The 12420-nt window shown below is 38.1% G+C and overlaps 1 protein-coding gene and 1 long non-coding RNA gene across 2 annotated transcripts; one reads left to right on the forward strand and one right to left on the reverse strand.

The window, feature by feature from the left end:
- Positions 1-5951: 5951 nt before the first annotated feature.
- LOC141595024 (uncharacterized) lies at positions 5952-6545 on the reverse strand. Its single transcript, XM_074414998.1, has one exon. It carries the CDS (start codon positions 6543-6545, stop codon positions 5952-5954), a length of 594 nt encoding a protein of 197 aa, XP_074271099.1.
- Positions 6546-9912: 3367 nt separating this feature from the next.
- LOC141596732 (uncharacterized) lies at positions 9913-12371 on the forward strand. Its single transcript, XR_012522568.1, has 4 exons — positions 9913-10142; positions 10872-10932; positions 11104-11458; positions 12199-12371. It is a non-coding gene; the product is annotated as an uncharacterized LOC141596732 (long non-coding RNA).
- The last annotated feature ends 49 nt before the right edge of the window (positions 12372-12420 follow it).

Here is a 12420-nt window from a genome sequence, read left to right on the forward strand (position 1 = left end):
TCTACCAACAGGAGATTAATCAACATTCAAGCAAGCACAGAATGTTATTAAGCCTGACTTTCAACTAATGCAATGCACAAGTTAAGAAGATTTCAATTGGAGAAAGCATTCTCTGGTTTTTCATTTAATCAAGTCTGATTTGTACAATGGAAAGAAGGCTCCTTATATAGCGCTCTTCATCTAATCTTGACCCTTGAAACTAAAACTAGCATCTAGGGCTCAAAAAGCCTTACAAAAGAAGTTAAGAAACTTTAGCAAAGTCTCCTAATGAGGACGAACTCAACAGCATAAAACAGGCTGCTGAAAAGTTTAGAAAAAAGCATAATAAAGCACTTTTGTTTCTTTCCTGAAATGGCAAGACAAATCAGGTCCCTTGAGGCTTGTGTTTGGCTTCCTTGATGCTTGTTTCCTGGCTTTATTAGGACTGCTATGACCCCTCAACAATTTTATTTAGAGACTAGGATCCAATTACATAAAAGGAAGGAGATTAGTTATTGATAGAACAAGAACAATGCTGACAGTTTCTTCATAGCATTCTGGAATCAGGCCTTTCTTGCAGCATTGATAACTCTCTGCTCAAGATGAATTAAAATGCCTCGAAGGTACCAAAAGAAAGCTAAAGGAGTTAGCTTTTATGTCCAAAAAGAATCATATAATAATATGGCCTGGAACTTGAGATATCGAAGTTTGAGTAAGATCAGGTCAAAATGAGAGTTCTGCGGTTTTCCTGTGCAGCATCAGTAATTTGAAAAATTCATATCTCCCAGCTTAATTTGGATAAAAATACCCATGATAGCTCAAATGAAAGCTAATGAAGTTAGCTTTCACCTCAAAAAAGAATTACTCAAAAAGAACCGCTAAATCTTGAGTTATGCAGGTTTGAGTGACAACAGGTCATTTCAGAAAACAGCATTGCATTCCTGCGTGACAGTCTTTGAAGCTTCATTCTGAGAAATCTACACATTAACTTCTGTTGATTCCAACTCCATAGGAAAGTAGACTTCTTCAAGATTTTATCCATATAAAGAACATAAATTTTAAGCAAGTAGAACTCTAGATATGAGGAGTTGAATTCAGAACTGAAATTCTGAGACTGTTGGAGCATTTCAGGTTTCTTAAATCCATTTCTTGATCAAAATAAGGGCACCAAAGCTTGTTGTCCTTTGCCATAAACTCATGGATATTCTTGGGCATAAAAAGTGATAGACTCCTAGGCCATGTTCCTACATCAAGTAGACAAGCCTACCAACGAGACGCCTATAGCGTTCGGGATCCACATAAAGGGGAGAAGTAGTAAGGCCAAGTTTGTGGTCGGTTTCCATAGGGGTAGAAGCGGGTTTTGCTCCCAATAAGCCAACTTCAGTAATGATGTCGAGAGTGTATTTCCGTTGAGTAAGAAAAATGCCATCCGAATTCCGTGAAACTTCAATGCCAAGAAAGTATTTGAGGGGACCTAAGTCCTTCATTTTGAAACACTGGTGCAAATATTCTTTAAAAGCTAATATAGCGGCGGAATTATTACCCGCAATTACCAAATCATCCATATAAATTAAAACATGTAAACGAATGGTATCCTTGGAATAAGTAAAAAGGGAATAGTCGGAATAAGATTGCCGTAAACCATAACCACGGAGAGCACTGGCCAGCTTAGAGAACCAGCAACGTGGTGCCTGGCGTAGGCCATAAAGAGATTTTTTCAACCGACATACTTTGCCATCATAACCGCGAGAAAAACCCGGAGGCAATTTCATGTACACTTCTGGCCATGTAAAACTGCATTATGTACATCCATTTGATGTAATTCCCATTTTTTGACGGCCGCAACAGCTAGAAAAGTACGAATGGTGACCATTTTAACAACAGGAGCAAAAGTTTGGCCATAGTCAAGCCCCTCGACTTGGTGATTGCCGAATACAACAAGCCGTGCCTTTAATCTTTCAATCGAACCATCGGACTTATATTTAATTTTATAGACCCAGCGACACCCGAGAGCTTTCTTATTAGGAGGCAAATCGGTAAGTTCTCAAGTATCATTGGATTCAAGTGCATCAATCTCTTCCTTCATAGCTTTACACCACCCATCATCTTGTATAGCAATTTTGAAGGAATGTGGTTCGACACCCGTAGTAATGGCGGCTAGAAAAATTTTATGACGAGTAGAAAATTTATTGCAATTGACAAAGTTAGCTAAAGCATAAGACGTACCTGAGGGAGATGTTGGAGAGTCGGGTGAGTCGGGTGTGGATGGACTGTTAATAGTGTCGAGTACATATCCTTGCAATCGAGAATTTGGAAACTTCAATCGATGACCGCGGCCAATATTTTCAGGAGGAACAGCGTCAGTGGCAGGACCTGTATCGGTCTCGGATGCCGGGCCAAGGGACTGTGCAGTGGGAGTTACGGTGTCGGCAGTAGCAGTGGAGTCAGACACAGCATCAGAGGGGGCGGACTGCTCAATCTCGGGTGGGTCATCATGGGAAATTGGGTCATCATGAATAACAGTGGTAGTGTCGGCCTTATCATCAAATTGATGAAATAATTCCTCATGAAAAATAACGTCACGAGAAATAAAAATAGACCCGGTTTCAATATCAAGTACTTTCCATCCTTTTTTATTGTGAGGGTACCCGAGAAAAATGCACTTCCGACTACTTGGTTCAAATTTATCTCCCTGAGCACTACTACAGATACAGGCTATAACAACGGTTAAAAACCGTTGTTATATAAAAAAGCGGACGTTGTTAAAGCGTCCGTTGTAAAATTTTTTAACAACGGTTGGTTTTCTTAAGGAACCCGTTGTTAAAACTATTAACAACAGTTTTAAGTATAAAAACCCGTTGTGGAAAGTGTGACTCAATTTTGGGGAGAAAGTTATAACAACGGGTTTTAATATACAAAACCGTTGTTATAACTAAAGACAACGGGTTGGTTCTAAATAACCGTTGTTGTTTGTTTTTAAAAAATAAAAAAAAAAAATTAAATATTACTAGATGCATGCATAATTACGGCCCGTTATAATTCCGATGCATGCATTATTACTGTCATCCCTGTGCATATGAATGAACAATATGGAATGAGAAGGGTTATAATAAGATTTGAAGCAGCAGAGAGAGATATGATGATGATTATGGCACAACTTCCTAACATATATATTAATTAAAAAACAACTCAAACCACACATTACTTAGTATAAATACATGCATTATCTCAACTAACATTCCATTATCTTACTATACATCTCCAAACCCTAACTGCTAAAACAAACTCCAAATAAACGCTAATTAATCTTTCAAACAAACTCCAAACTCCATCAACAAAATGAATGATATCATCCTTAAGACTCTTACTATGATCGAGAACAACAACAATTTCATCCGCCGGTTGCTCCACATTGAGGAAAGTTTCAGGAGCTACCTTGTGGATGCTCGATCCGTACTGAAGGACGCCAAAAAAGATGGCTTGACGAGAAGCGGCGGCGATTGCGGCTATATGACGATATAGCAACTGCTGAACGGAACATTCAAATAGCTAAGGAGGAGAGGACGGATATCATAGAAGAGAATAAGACTCTCTATGAAAATATAAGAATTGCATTTTTATTAATGTAATTTTTTTTTTAATTTATATATATATATATATATATATATATATTAATTAAGTTTATCATGCATTCCTCTCTATCATCTTGCTTCTTCTTTGTTTTAGTTTATTTAATTTGTTTTACTAGCTAATTAAGCGAATAATACTTAAAGAAATAACATAATGATCGATAAAAACACATACATGCAAATGAAATAATTAGAAAAAGAAAATAATGACGATGAAACCAACAGTGACGGCGAGATTTACCTGATAATTAGAGAAAGTAAGGGACGATGAAATCAACAGTGACTGCGAGAAGATAAAGCGACGATGAGAAAGAGAGAAAGAGACGATGAGAAAGTGTGTGTTTTGTGTTTGTGGTTGTGTTTGTCTGTGTTTGTGTTTGTGTATTAAGGGTTTGTGTTTTGTGGCTGTAGCTGATTTGTGTTTGTGTGGTTTATAGTATGGAAAGTATTGACAACGGTTATTAAACAAAAACCGTTGTTAAAACGTTTTAACAACGGTTGTAAAACAACAACCGTTGTTAAATAAGTTTTAACAACGGGTTTCAAAAGTAACCGTTGTGATTACTTTTCACTAACTTTGCGTCAATTTTGCGCCAAATTATTAACAACGGTTGTGCATGTGTGACCCGTTGTTAAAACTTATAACAACGGTTATATAACCATACCCGTTGTAATTAATTTTAGTAAAATTCGCGTCATACATTCTACAACGTCTATTGTGATTTTCGTGAATAATCGTTGTTAAAGGGGCGTTGTTGTTGCCTGGATTTGTAGTAGTGGAGATTGCTGATTATGAGTATAACAAATACACCCAAAAGTTCTCATATTTTGATAAGACGGAGACACACCAAATAAAATCTCATACGGCGTTTTATGACCAAGGAGTTTGGAAGGAGTGCGATTAATAAGATAAGCAGCAGTAAGAACGCACTCACCCCTAAATTTCTTCGGAAGTTGACCCTGAAAAAGCAAGGCTCGGGCCACATTAAGAATATGACGATGCTTACGTTCAACACGCCCATTTTGCTGGGGTGTGCCAACGCAAGATGTTTGAAACTGAATTCCCTGCTGTGAAAAATAATCCGCCATAAAATTAAATTCCGTGCCATTGTCACTCCGCACCACCTTGACCTGTTTCGAAAACTATGTGTGTACCATAGATAAAAAAATGCATAAACACACTAGTAACTTCTGTCTTAGCGAGTAATAGATAAACCCAAACCGAACGAGAACAATCGTCCACAATAGTAAGAAAGTATTTAGCACCACAAGTAGAAGGAGCACGATACGGCCCCCAAAGATCACAATGGATCAAACTAAAAATGTCTGACGCAATATTCTCACTCAGATTAAAACTTGCACGAGTTTGTTTTGCTCGGTGGCACACATCACACACCAAGTTTTTATTAACTGAAAAAGAATGAGCTAAAGGTAAAAATTGAACAACATTGCCTCCCGGATGGCCAAGTCGACGATGCCAAAGCTCATAAGACCCCGAAGTATCCAATGTATGCACTACTGCATCTGTATCCGCTGAAGACAAAATAAACAGTCCATCCCGAAGCTCACCAACTCCAATCATCTTCCTCAAGGAACGGTCCTGTATAAGACAACGGTCCTTAGTAAATTGCAACATATAATCATAATCGGCCGTTAATTGAGAAACGGAAATTAAATGACAAGTCAAATGAGGAACAAATAAAACCCGACGCAAAGTAATGGAGCCGTTAATTTTCACGGTGCCCATTTGAGAGGCCATTATCCGCTTCCCATTCGGTAAACCCACAGCACGAGGCGGTATCACCATGCTATCCGTAAATAAAGAGAGATCACCTGTTACATGGATAGAAGCGCCAGTATCTATTATACAAGAAACACACGTACCAGATAACCGATCGGAAGAAATATTTTGGAGAGCATTGGCATGAACCGTACCACCCGAGCCCGAGCCTACACCAGAACCCGAACCCGTGCCTGCGCTGGTACTACCCGACTTCCTGCTGCGACGCAATTCGGCCAAAGTACGAGGCCGACTGCCCCACCAGTCCGGAAAGTTTTGGCTTTTAATAAAACAAGAATTTATATCGTGACCATAAACCTCACAATGGGAACAGTAAAGCTTACGACGCTCGGCTTTCTCCTTTTCGCGCACCTTTTTCCATTCATCAGAGGTACGGGATGAGGAACCAGGAGTCGCATAAGCAATAACATCACTAACATCCGGGGGTACATCTTCCATAAGCAAGCGTTCGGCTTGAAGAGTGGCGTGATAACCACGATTAAGGGAGGGCAATGGGACGAGTTGAAACTGCTGGTTACGAAGTGTGCCATACAAACTACGGTCTAGGCCCATAAAAATTGATGAAGTCTTTCATTATCAAGACGCTTAACGGCTTTACTAGCGATATCACAAGTACATTTACCGCATTCACAGGCAAACGGAGGATCATGAATAGAAAGCGCATCCCAAAGTGATTTTAATTTACCATAATACTCGGTAACAGACATACCTTTGTTTTGTCGGCATTCACCAAGTTCGGTTTTTAAAGAATGAATCGACGTACCATCAACAACGGCGAAGCGCTCCTCCAAATCGCTCCACATAGCAGCCGCGTCCTCCACGTATGGCACACTTTCAAGAACAACCGGATCAATGGTTGCCCGTAACCAAGAGACGATGGTATAGTGAACAACTTCCCATTGCCCTAAAAGAAACTCATCAGTTGGTTTTTTAATTGAACCGTCACATAAGCCAAATTTCCGACGCGATTTTAAGGACATCCGCATCAATCGACTCCAATTATCATAATTGTGATGGTTCAACAGAATAGTGGATAATTTGAGGCTTGGAAGATCGCCCGAGCCAAGATAAAATGGTGAAAGGGGATCGATTTTGAGAACGGAATTTTCCGTATTTGAAGCGTCTCCGCCAGTCATGGCAAGGAGAAAAAAAAATTGATTTTTTTTTTTGAAAAAAAATTTTAGGGTTTAAACAAGGCTCGATACCATGTTGGAAGGGTGAAACAGAGAAGAGAAATGTTTGAGAATTGTAATGTGTTGCGTTTATTGATAAGCAAGTCCATATTTATAATACAAAGGTGATCATAAATTGATCTTGTTACCTACTGAATACTAGGAACAATATGCTAAAATATAGCAACTAATCACAAGATAATAGGCTAATAATAGGCTAGAATATTGTGCTTAGTCCACACAATATTCTCGTCTAATAACTTCTAATATATAGCATAAAATATAGTCATGATCTTGTTTTAATTGTCTTACCGAGTACATTGTGAATAACAAATTTTTATAATTTTTACTAATATGTAACTAAATATATGAACAAAAGAAAACGGGCATTGATATACATTTATAAAGAAAATGTATGGAATTGAATGAAATGGAGAAAGTATTAAGGGGGTGTTTGGTTGGAACTTTTGGAATGGATTGGAATGGATTCAAGCCATTCCAATGTTTGGTTGGAGCATTTTGGAATGGAGTTAGATACCTGATGGATTCTAACTCCATTCCAACCCCTTGGAATCTCATACCCATCTTTCTCCCCAAGGTTCCAACTCCATTCCACCCAACACGGCAACACATTATTATTCTCATTCCCAGATTGAACCAAACAACTTTAAACATGTATGGGGTTCTAACTTCATACCTCCTTGGAGTTAGAATCCATTCCATTGCATACCTAATGTTTGAACCAAACGCCCCCTAATTAGCTCGCATAACAATCTTTGGCAACACTAAAGTTGATGTGATTCTGATGAAACAGCGTGCTTGTATACACAGAAAATTGTTGGGTAACGATAGATTAGTTCAGAATGTGATAATCTTGTTTTTGACATGATGGTCAGAGCAACGATAGATTAGTTGTAGATTATTGAAAGATGTTGAAATCCGTGATTATATTCCTTGCTAGTCATGCGTTTAAATACATAGTTAGCTCCTAATTACAAGTCTAGTTACACTGACCTGGCAAATCGGGTTAACGGGTCGGGTTCGGATCGGGCCATTTCGGGTCGGGCTATTTCGGGTTTCTCAAATTTTCGGGTTAGCTCGGGTCGGGCTGGGTCATTTCGGATTTCGGGTCTGTTTCGGGTTTGTTGGTCGGGTCTGTTTCGGGCAAACGGGTCGGGTTATTTTGGGTCGGGTCATTTTCGGGTAAATGATTAAGAGAGAAAAAGGCATTTCAAGTTTTTTGGGGTCAATTAGAGTTATATTTTATCGGGTCATTTTCGGGTTGAGTGGTTTCGGGTCGGACATTTGGGTCGGTGCATTCGGGTCCATGAAAGCTCGGGTCATTTTCGGGTCGGGTCGGATCAATTCGGGCTTCGGGTGTCATTCGGGTGCGGCAGTTCGGGTCGATTTCGGGTCTCGGGTCAACCTTTTCGGGTCGGGTTGGTTTTGCGAGGTACTTACACAGTGATAATCTTCTGTCCCATTTGGTGTCCCATTGTGTGTGCCACACCACTTAGCTTCTAACACCTCAACAAATTAGTATATATATTGTAATATTTTATTTTACCACAAGTGATATGTCGAAATGTAAGTGGTATGGCACACACAATGAGACACAAAAATGGGACAGAGGACACTCACCGCTAATTACATGGTTGATTGGCTACATAATAGGCAACAATAAGTTAATAAGATATATATACTATGATTAGAGCTGGCCATCAGCACGGGCTGACCCGGCCCGAACCCGACCCTCCTTGGCCCGTTATTTTATGCAACTTGGCCTGCCCGGCCCGGTCGTGGCTCGTCCTGACCCCGAGCTTGGTCCTGGTCCTAAAATTCCAACATGGCCCGGCCTTGGCCCGCCATTTTAGCAAAAATAATACTCCCTCCAATTTCATTTATTGTTCCCCTTTCTTTTTGGCATAAGAAATAAGGGAACCAATTTGGACCACACAATACACATGACCCCACATCAAATTGATTTTGGACCACACAAAGTTGTCCAAAAAATGAAAGAGTGAACAATAAGGAAAATGGATGGAAAGGGAAAGAGGAACAATAAATGAAATTGGAGGGAGTAAGAAATAAAAATAAATTGGTAAGACCCGTCAGCCCGGCCCGCCTCGGGCCTGGTACGGGTCAAGCATATCCCAGCCCGTTCCTCCCACCTGGCCTGGCCCGGGTCTGACCAGGAGAGCCCGGCCCGCCCCCTGGCTAGCCCGACCCGGATCTAGCCCAGCCCGAGTGACTAAATATTTACAGAATAATTACATATTCTAATACGTCCCCTCAGTCGAAACGGGAAAGCGGATGTTGAGATTAGACCCGAAGTCGTCGAATAAAATATTTGGAAGCCCTTTCGTGAATATATCGGCATATTGGAAACACGAAGGGACATGGCGCACAACTGCTTCGCCTAAAACTACTTTTTCCGAACAAAATGGATATCCATCTCGATATGTTTTGTGCGTTGGTGGTTGATCGGGTTTCCTGATTAATATATAGTACTGACATTCATGTGACATTAGAAATCAAAGTAGAAGTAAGAATAAATTAGTGCAAAGATACACTAAATCAATATATATATATATATATATATATATATATATATATATATATATATATATATATATATATATATATATCTATCTATATTAATAAAGGAAACTTTTTTCGAGCGATTACAGAGAGTCCAACCTTTACGAAACGCTTGCATTGAATTATTATCTAAATGTGATTTTTTTTATCTCAAATATCTGCCGCATGAAAGGAGTTACAATCCCATGCACATACTACTAATTATGCCCACGATCAATACTTACAAGCTGTTAGTGTTTCTTTCCAAGTGGTATATTAGTTTTATTGGAATTTGAAATCATATGAACTACTAGATACCTATTTGTATATATAGTGGGTTAAAACAAACAAATTCTGATGTCTCTTTCATTCTCTACTGCTGCTCAATTTTTTTTCATGTCTTTTACTTTGTGGATATATTGTTTAGTTATTTTAGCCTTTTAGGTACGTAGCGATGTCATAATTTTGATTGATGTTCGGTTTTGACAGCCTATTTTTATTCATTTGTAGGTATCATGGTGTTGAAGAAGCTTGACTACCCCATAAGGTAATTTGTATAGTTTTCTTAATGGATGTTCTTAAAATTAACAATATGTTTAATGTATTTGGTAAAATGGGTGCTTAAATCTAAAGTTGTATAAGATTTGATGGATGTTACGGTGGTAAATCCAAATGCTTTAATTAATTAGTCATCATAACTCATAAGAACTACATGTAGGCACGTTAATCCTTACTTCTTAAAAAGGGAGAACTTGGCTGCACTGTAGCAATGAATAGTGCACAGCCAAGTCTCTCTTCAGCCATTGGATTTTCTCTTTTGATCCCCTCCCTCCATTTCTCCTCTACTCACAGCCTTACCTTTATGTCGTTCTCTGCCATTCTCATCCACTCACTCTCATCTCACTCCTCAAAAACTCATCATCGATCTATCCAACTTCATTTCCTAAACCTAACAACTCTAATCATCAAAGATCTCCAAAGGTATTTACTCCTTAGCCTTTATGAGTTCTGAGTTCGATTTTTTTTTTTCATGTTTCGGTTTGATTTCGTTATTGTTAGGGTACTCTAATAATTTTTTTGTTGGAAAATAGTTGTTGCGATTCGTTCTCCCATTGTTTTGGGGTTCCTTAATCTGCCGATTTCATTGTTTACGTTTAGGGTTTACGAGCACCCTATAGATTTGGCCTTTTTTAATGTTTAAATTGATTGCATGCTATAATTTGGGCAAGTTGAAAATTCTGGGTTATTCATATTACTTTTACCTATTGAGATGGATTATTGACCATCTGCTTGATTATAATTTAGGCGTTACATCACTCCTCTGCTTGATTATAATTGAGTATTAATTATTAATGTTACCAGAAAAGTTGTCGATTGATTAATTGAATGACTTGCGTTTGGAGCTTTGTTCTACTGTGGTACTATTTTGTTCTTTGGTTTGATTGCTTCCAGGTTTTATTAGTGAGGTCTATATTGTTTTCGTTTTATTATTTAGCGATTCTACAAGTCGCTATTGTTGTTTTCACTAATTAGATGCAAAGATCATTTCAATTAATCGTTAAGAATTTACATGGTATCCTTAATCCCTCACTTAATCAACATCCACCTACCCTGAATACTCTCCTTCCTGATGTTAAGTGTGCTTCTTAATCTCCGTTTGCGTTTTCTGGTGATTCTTATTGTTGGTATTTTTTGTTGGTGAGCCTGCAGTTGTTGAGGACGGGGGTGGTGATTACATCGGCGAGAGAGCGAACGTCAGCTAAGTTAAGAGGTAACTTGAGCTTAATTAAGCCATGGATCTTTGCAGTTAATGATTATTATTATTATTGAATGTGAATTAAATACATTGAGGTTTAGTTTTTTGGTTTAATTTGATTGTATTTCAAAAATTTGGGATCAAAAGAGAAGACATGATTATGTGTTTTTTCCCTTCCTTTGTTAGGGAAAAATGGAGAAGGCTGTCAAATATCAAGTGCCAGTAGCTGTTGTACCTCTGATAAAGCCTTAAGCTAAGTTTTATAGCCGCTTTTATGTTTTAACAACTCGAGTTGTTAGATTTACGCCATTTGGATGTTTAATTATGTTACTTTTGGTGGTATGTACTTGACCCATCTCAGCATTTACGACCTTGTTTTCGTTATCCCTAAAGAATGATCCTGATCATATTATAGTTCTTACTATTAATAAACCCTATTCATGATATCAGATACGAGAAGAGGCACTCCAACGTTTGCAGCCCATGTTTCCCCTTGCTTTCGTGTTAAGGAGGGAGACAATCTCATCATGGGACAGTGCAGGTCAGTCTTTTGCTGGCCCTTTTTTAAAATGTTTTCTTTATTTTATATGCTTCTGATCTTTATTTGTATGTTGGATATTTATCGTGTTTTTCTCTCATTTCTGGCCCTCTATTTTTCTTATCAGTCATTGGCGACCTCAAATGATGATTTATGATTGTCGACCCCAAAGAATTGGTGTCCAGCATGTCGTCCGTGTGATTTTTTTTTTTTTTTTTTTTTTGCATAGTGTTGCGAAAGTGTAACTTAGATTGTCATAGGGTATTGTGGTTTATTTGGTTGAGGGAATATCATCTTTTGGTCTTTAGAAGTTGCTTTTCATCAACAAATTCCTTTTCATTGATCAAGGTAATAATTTGTTTGGGTTTTAACTAATGAATGTAATGATTAGATAGATTTGATTATGATTATTATGATTAGATCAATTGATTTATGTTGTTAATTGAGTATATTAGTACCATATTGAGTAAATTGAATTGGGTTTTTTCTGATTGGTGAATGATCATTGTTTACTGATTTAATTATAACCCAGATTTTAATTCGAATGAAATAGTGTAGAATTAGTATAATCTGGATGATTTAGGGTTATGTAATTGTATCTGGTTGATTGCTTGTAGTTACATTAATCGTTCACCTGCTATATTCTTTGTGACGGGTATTTTAATCAAAGTTAAACAAATGATTGAGATGGATGAATATAATGGAATATATGATTGATGGTGGCATGGTGGTGTTCTTTGTAGTTGAGAAAGATATAGTGATAGGAACAATGGATAAAGTGAAGAGCTTGTTTCAAAAACCAAATCCTCAGGAGTTGTTGAGAGATTGGCAAAGGAAGCTTCGACAAGAGTGTCGAAACATTGACCGACAAGTGAGAGGCATGTATATACTGTCTTTCTTTGCTTTCTAATTCTTTTGAGTTCCTGTATCATGTGAATGATCAAATATGAGAGCTTTTATCTTAA

This window comes from Silene latifolia, chromosome 8, assembly GCF_048544455.1.
Source record: "Silene latifolia isolate original U9 population chromosome 8, ASM4854445v1, whole genome shotgun sequence".
Lineage (NCBI taxonomy): Eukaryota > Viridiplantae > Streptophyta > Magnoliopsida > Caryophyllales > Caryophyllaceae > Silene > Silene latifolia.

Excerpts from the sequence above, each read along its gene's own strand:
- LOC141595024 (XM_074414998.1), bottom strand. The coding sequence starts at position 6,545 with ATGACTGGCGGAGACGCTTCAAATACGGAAAATTCCGTTCTCAAAATC.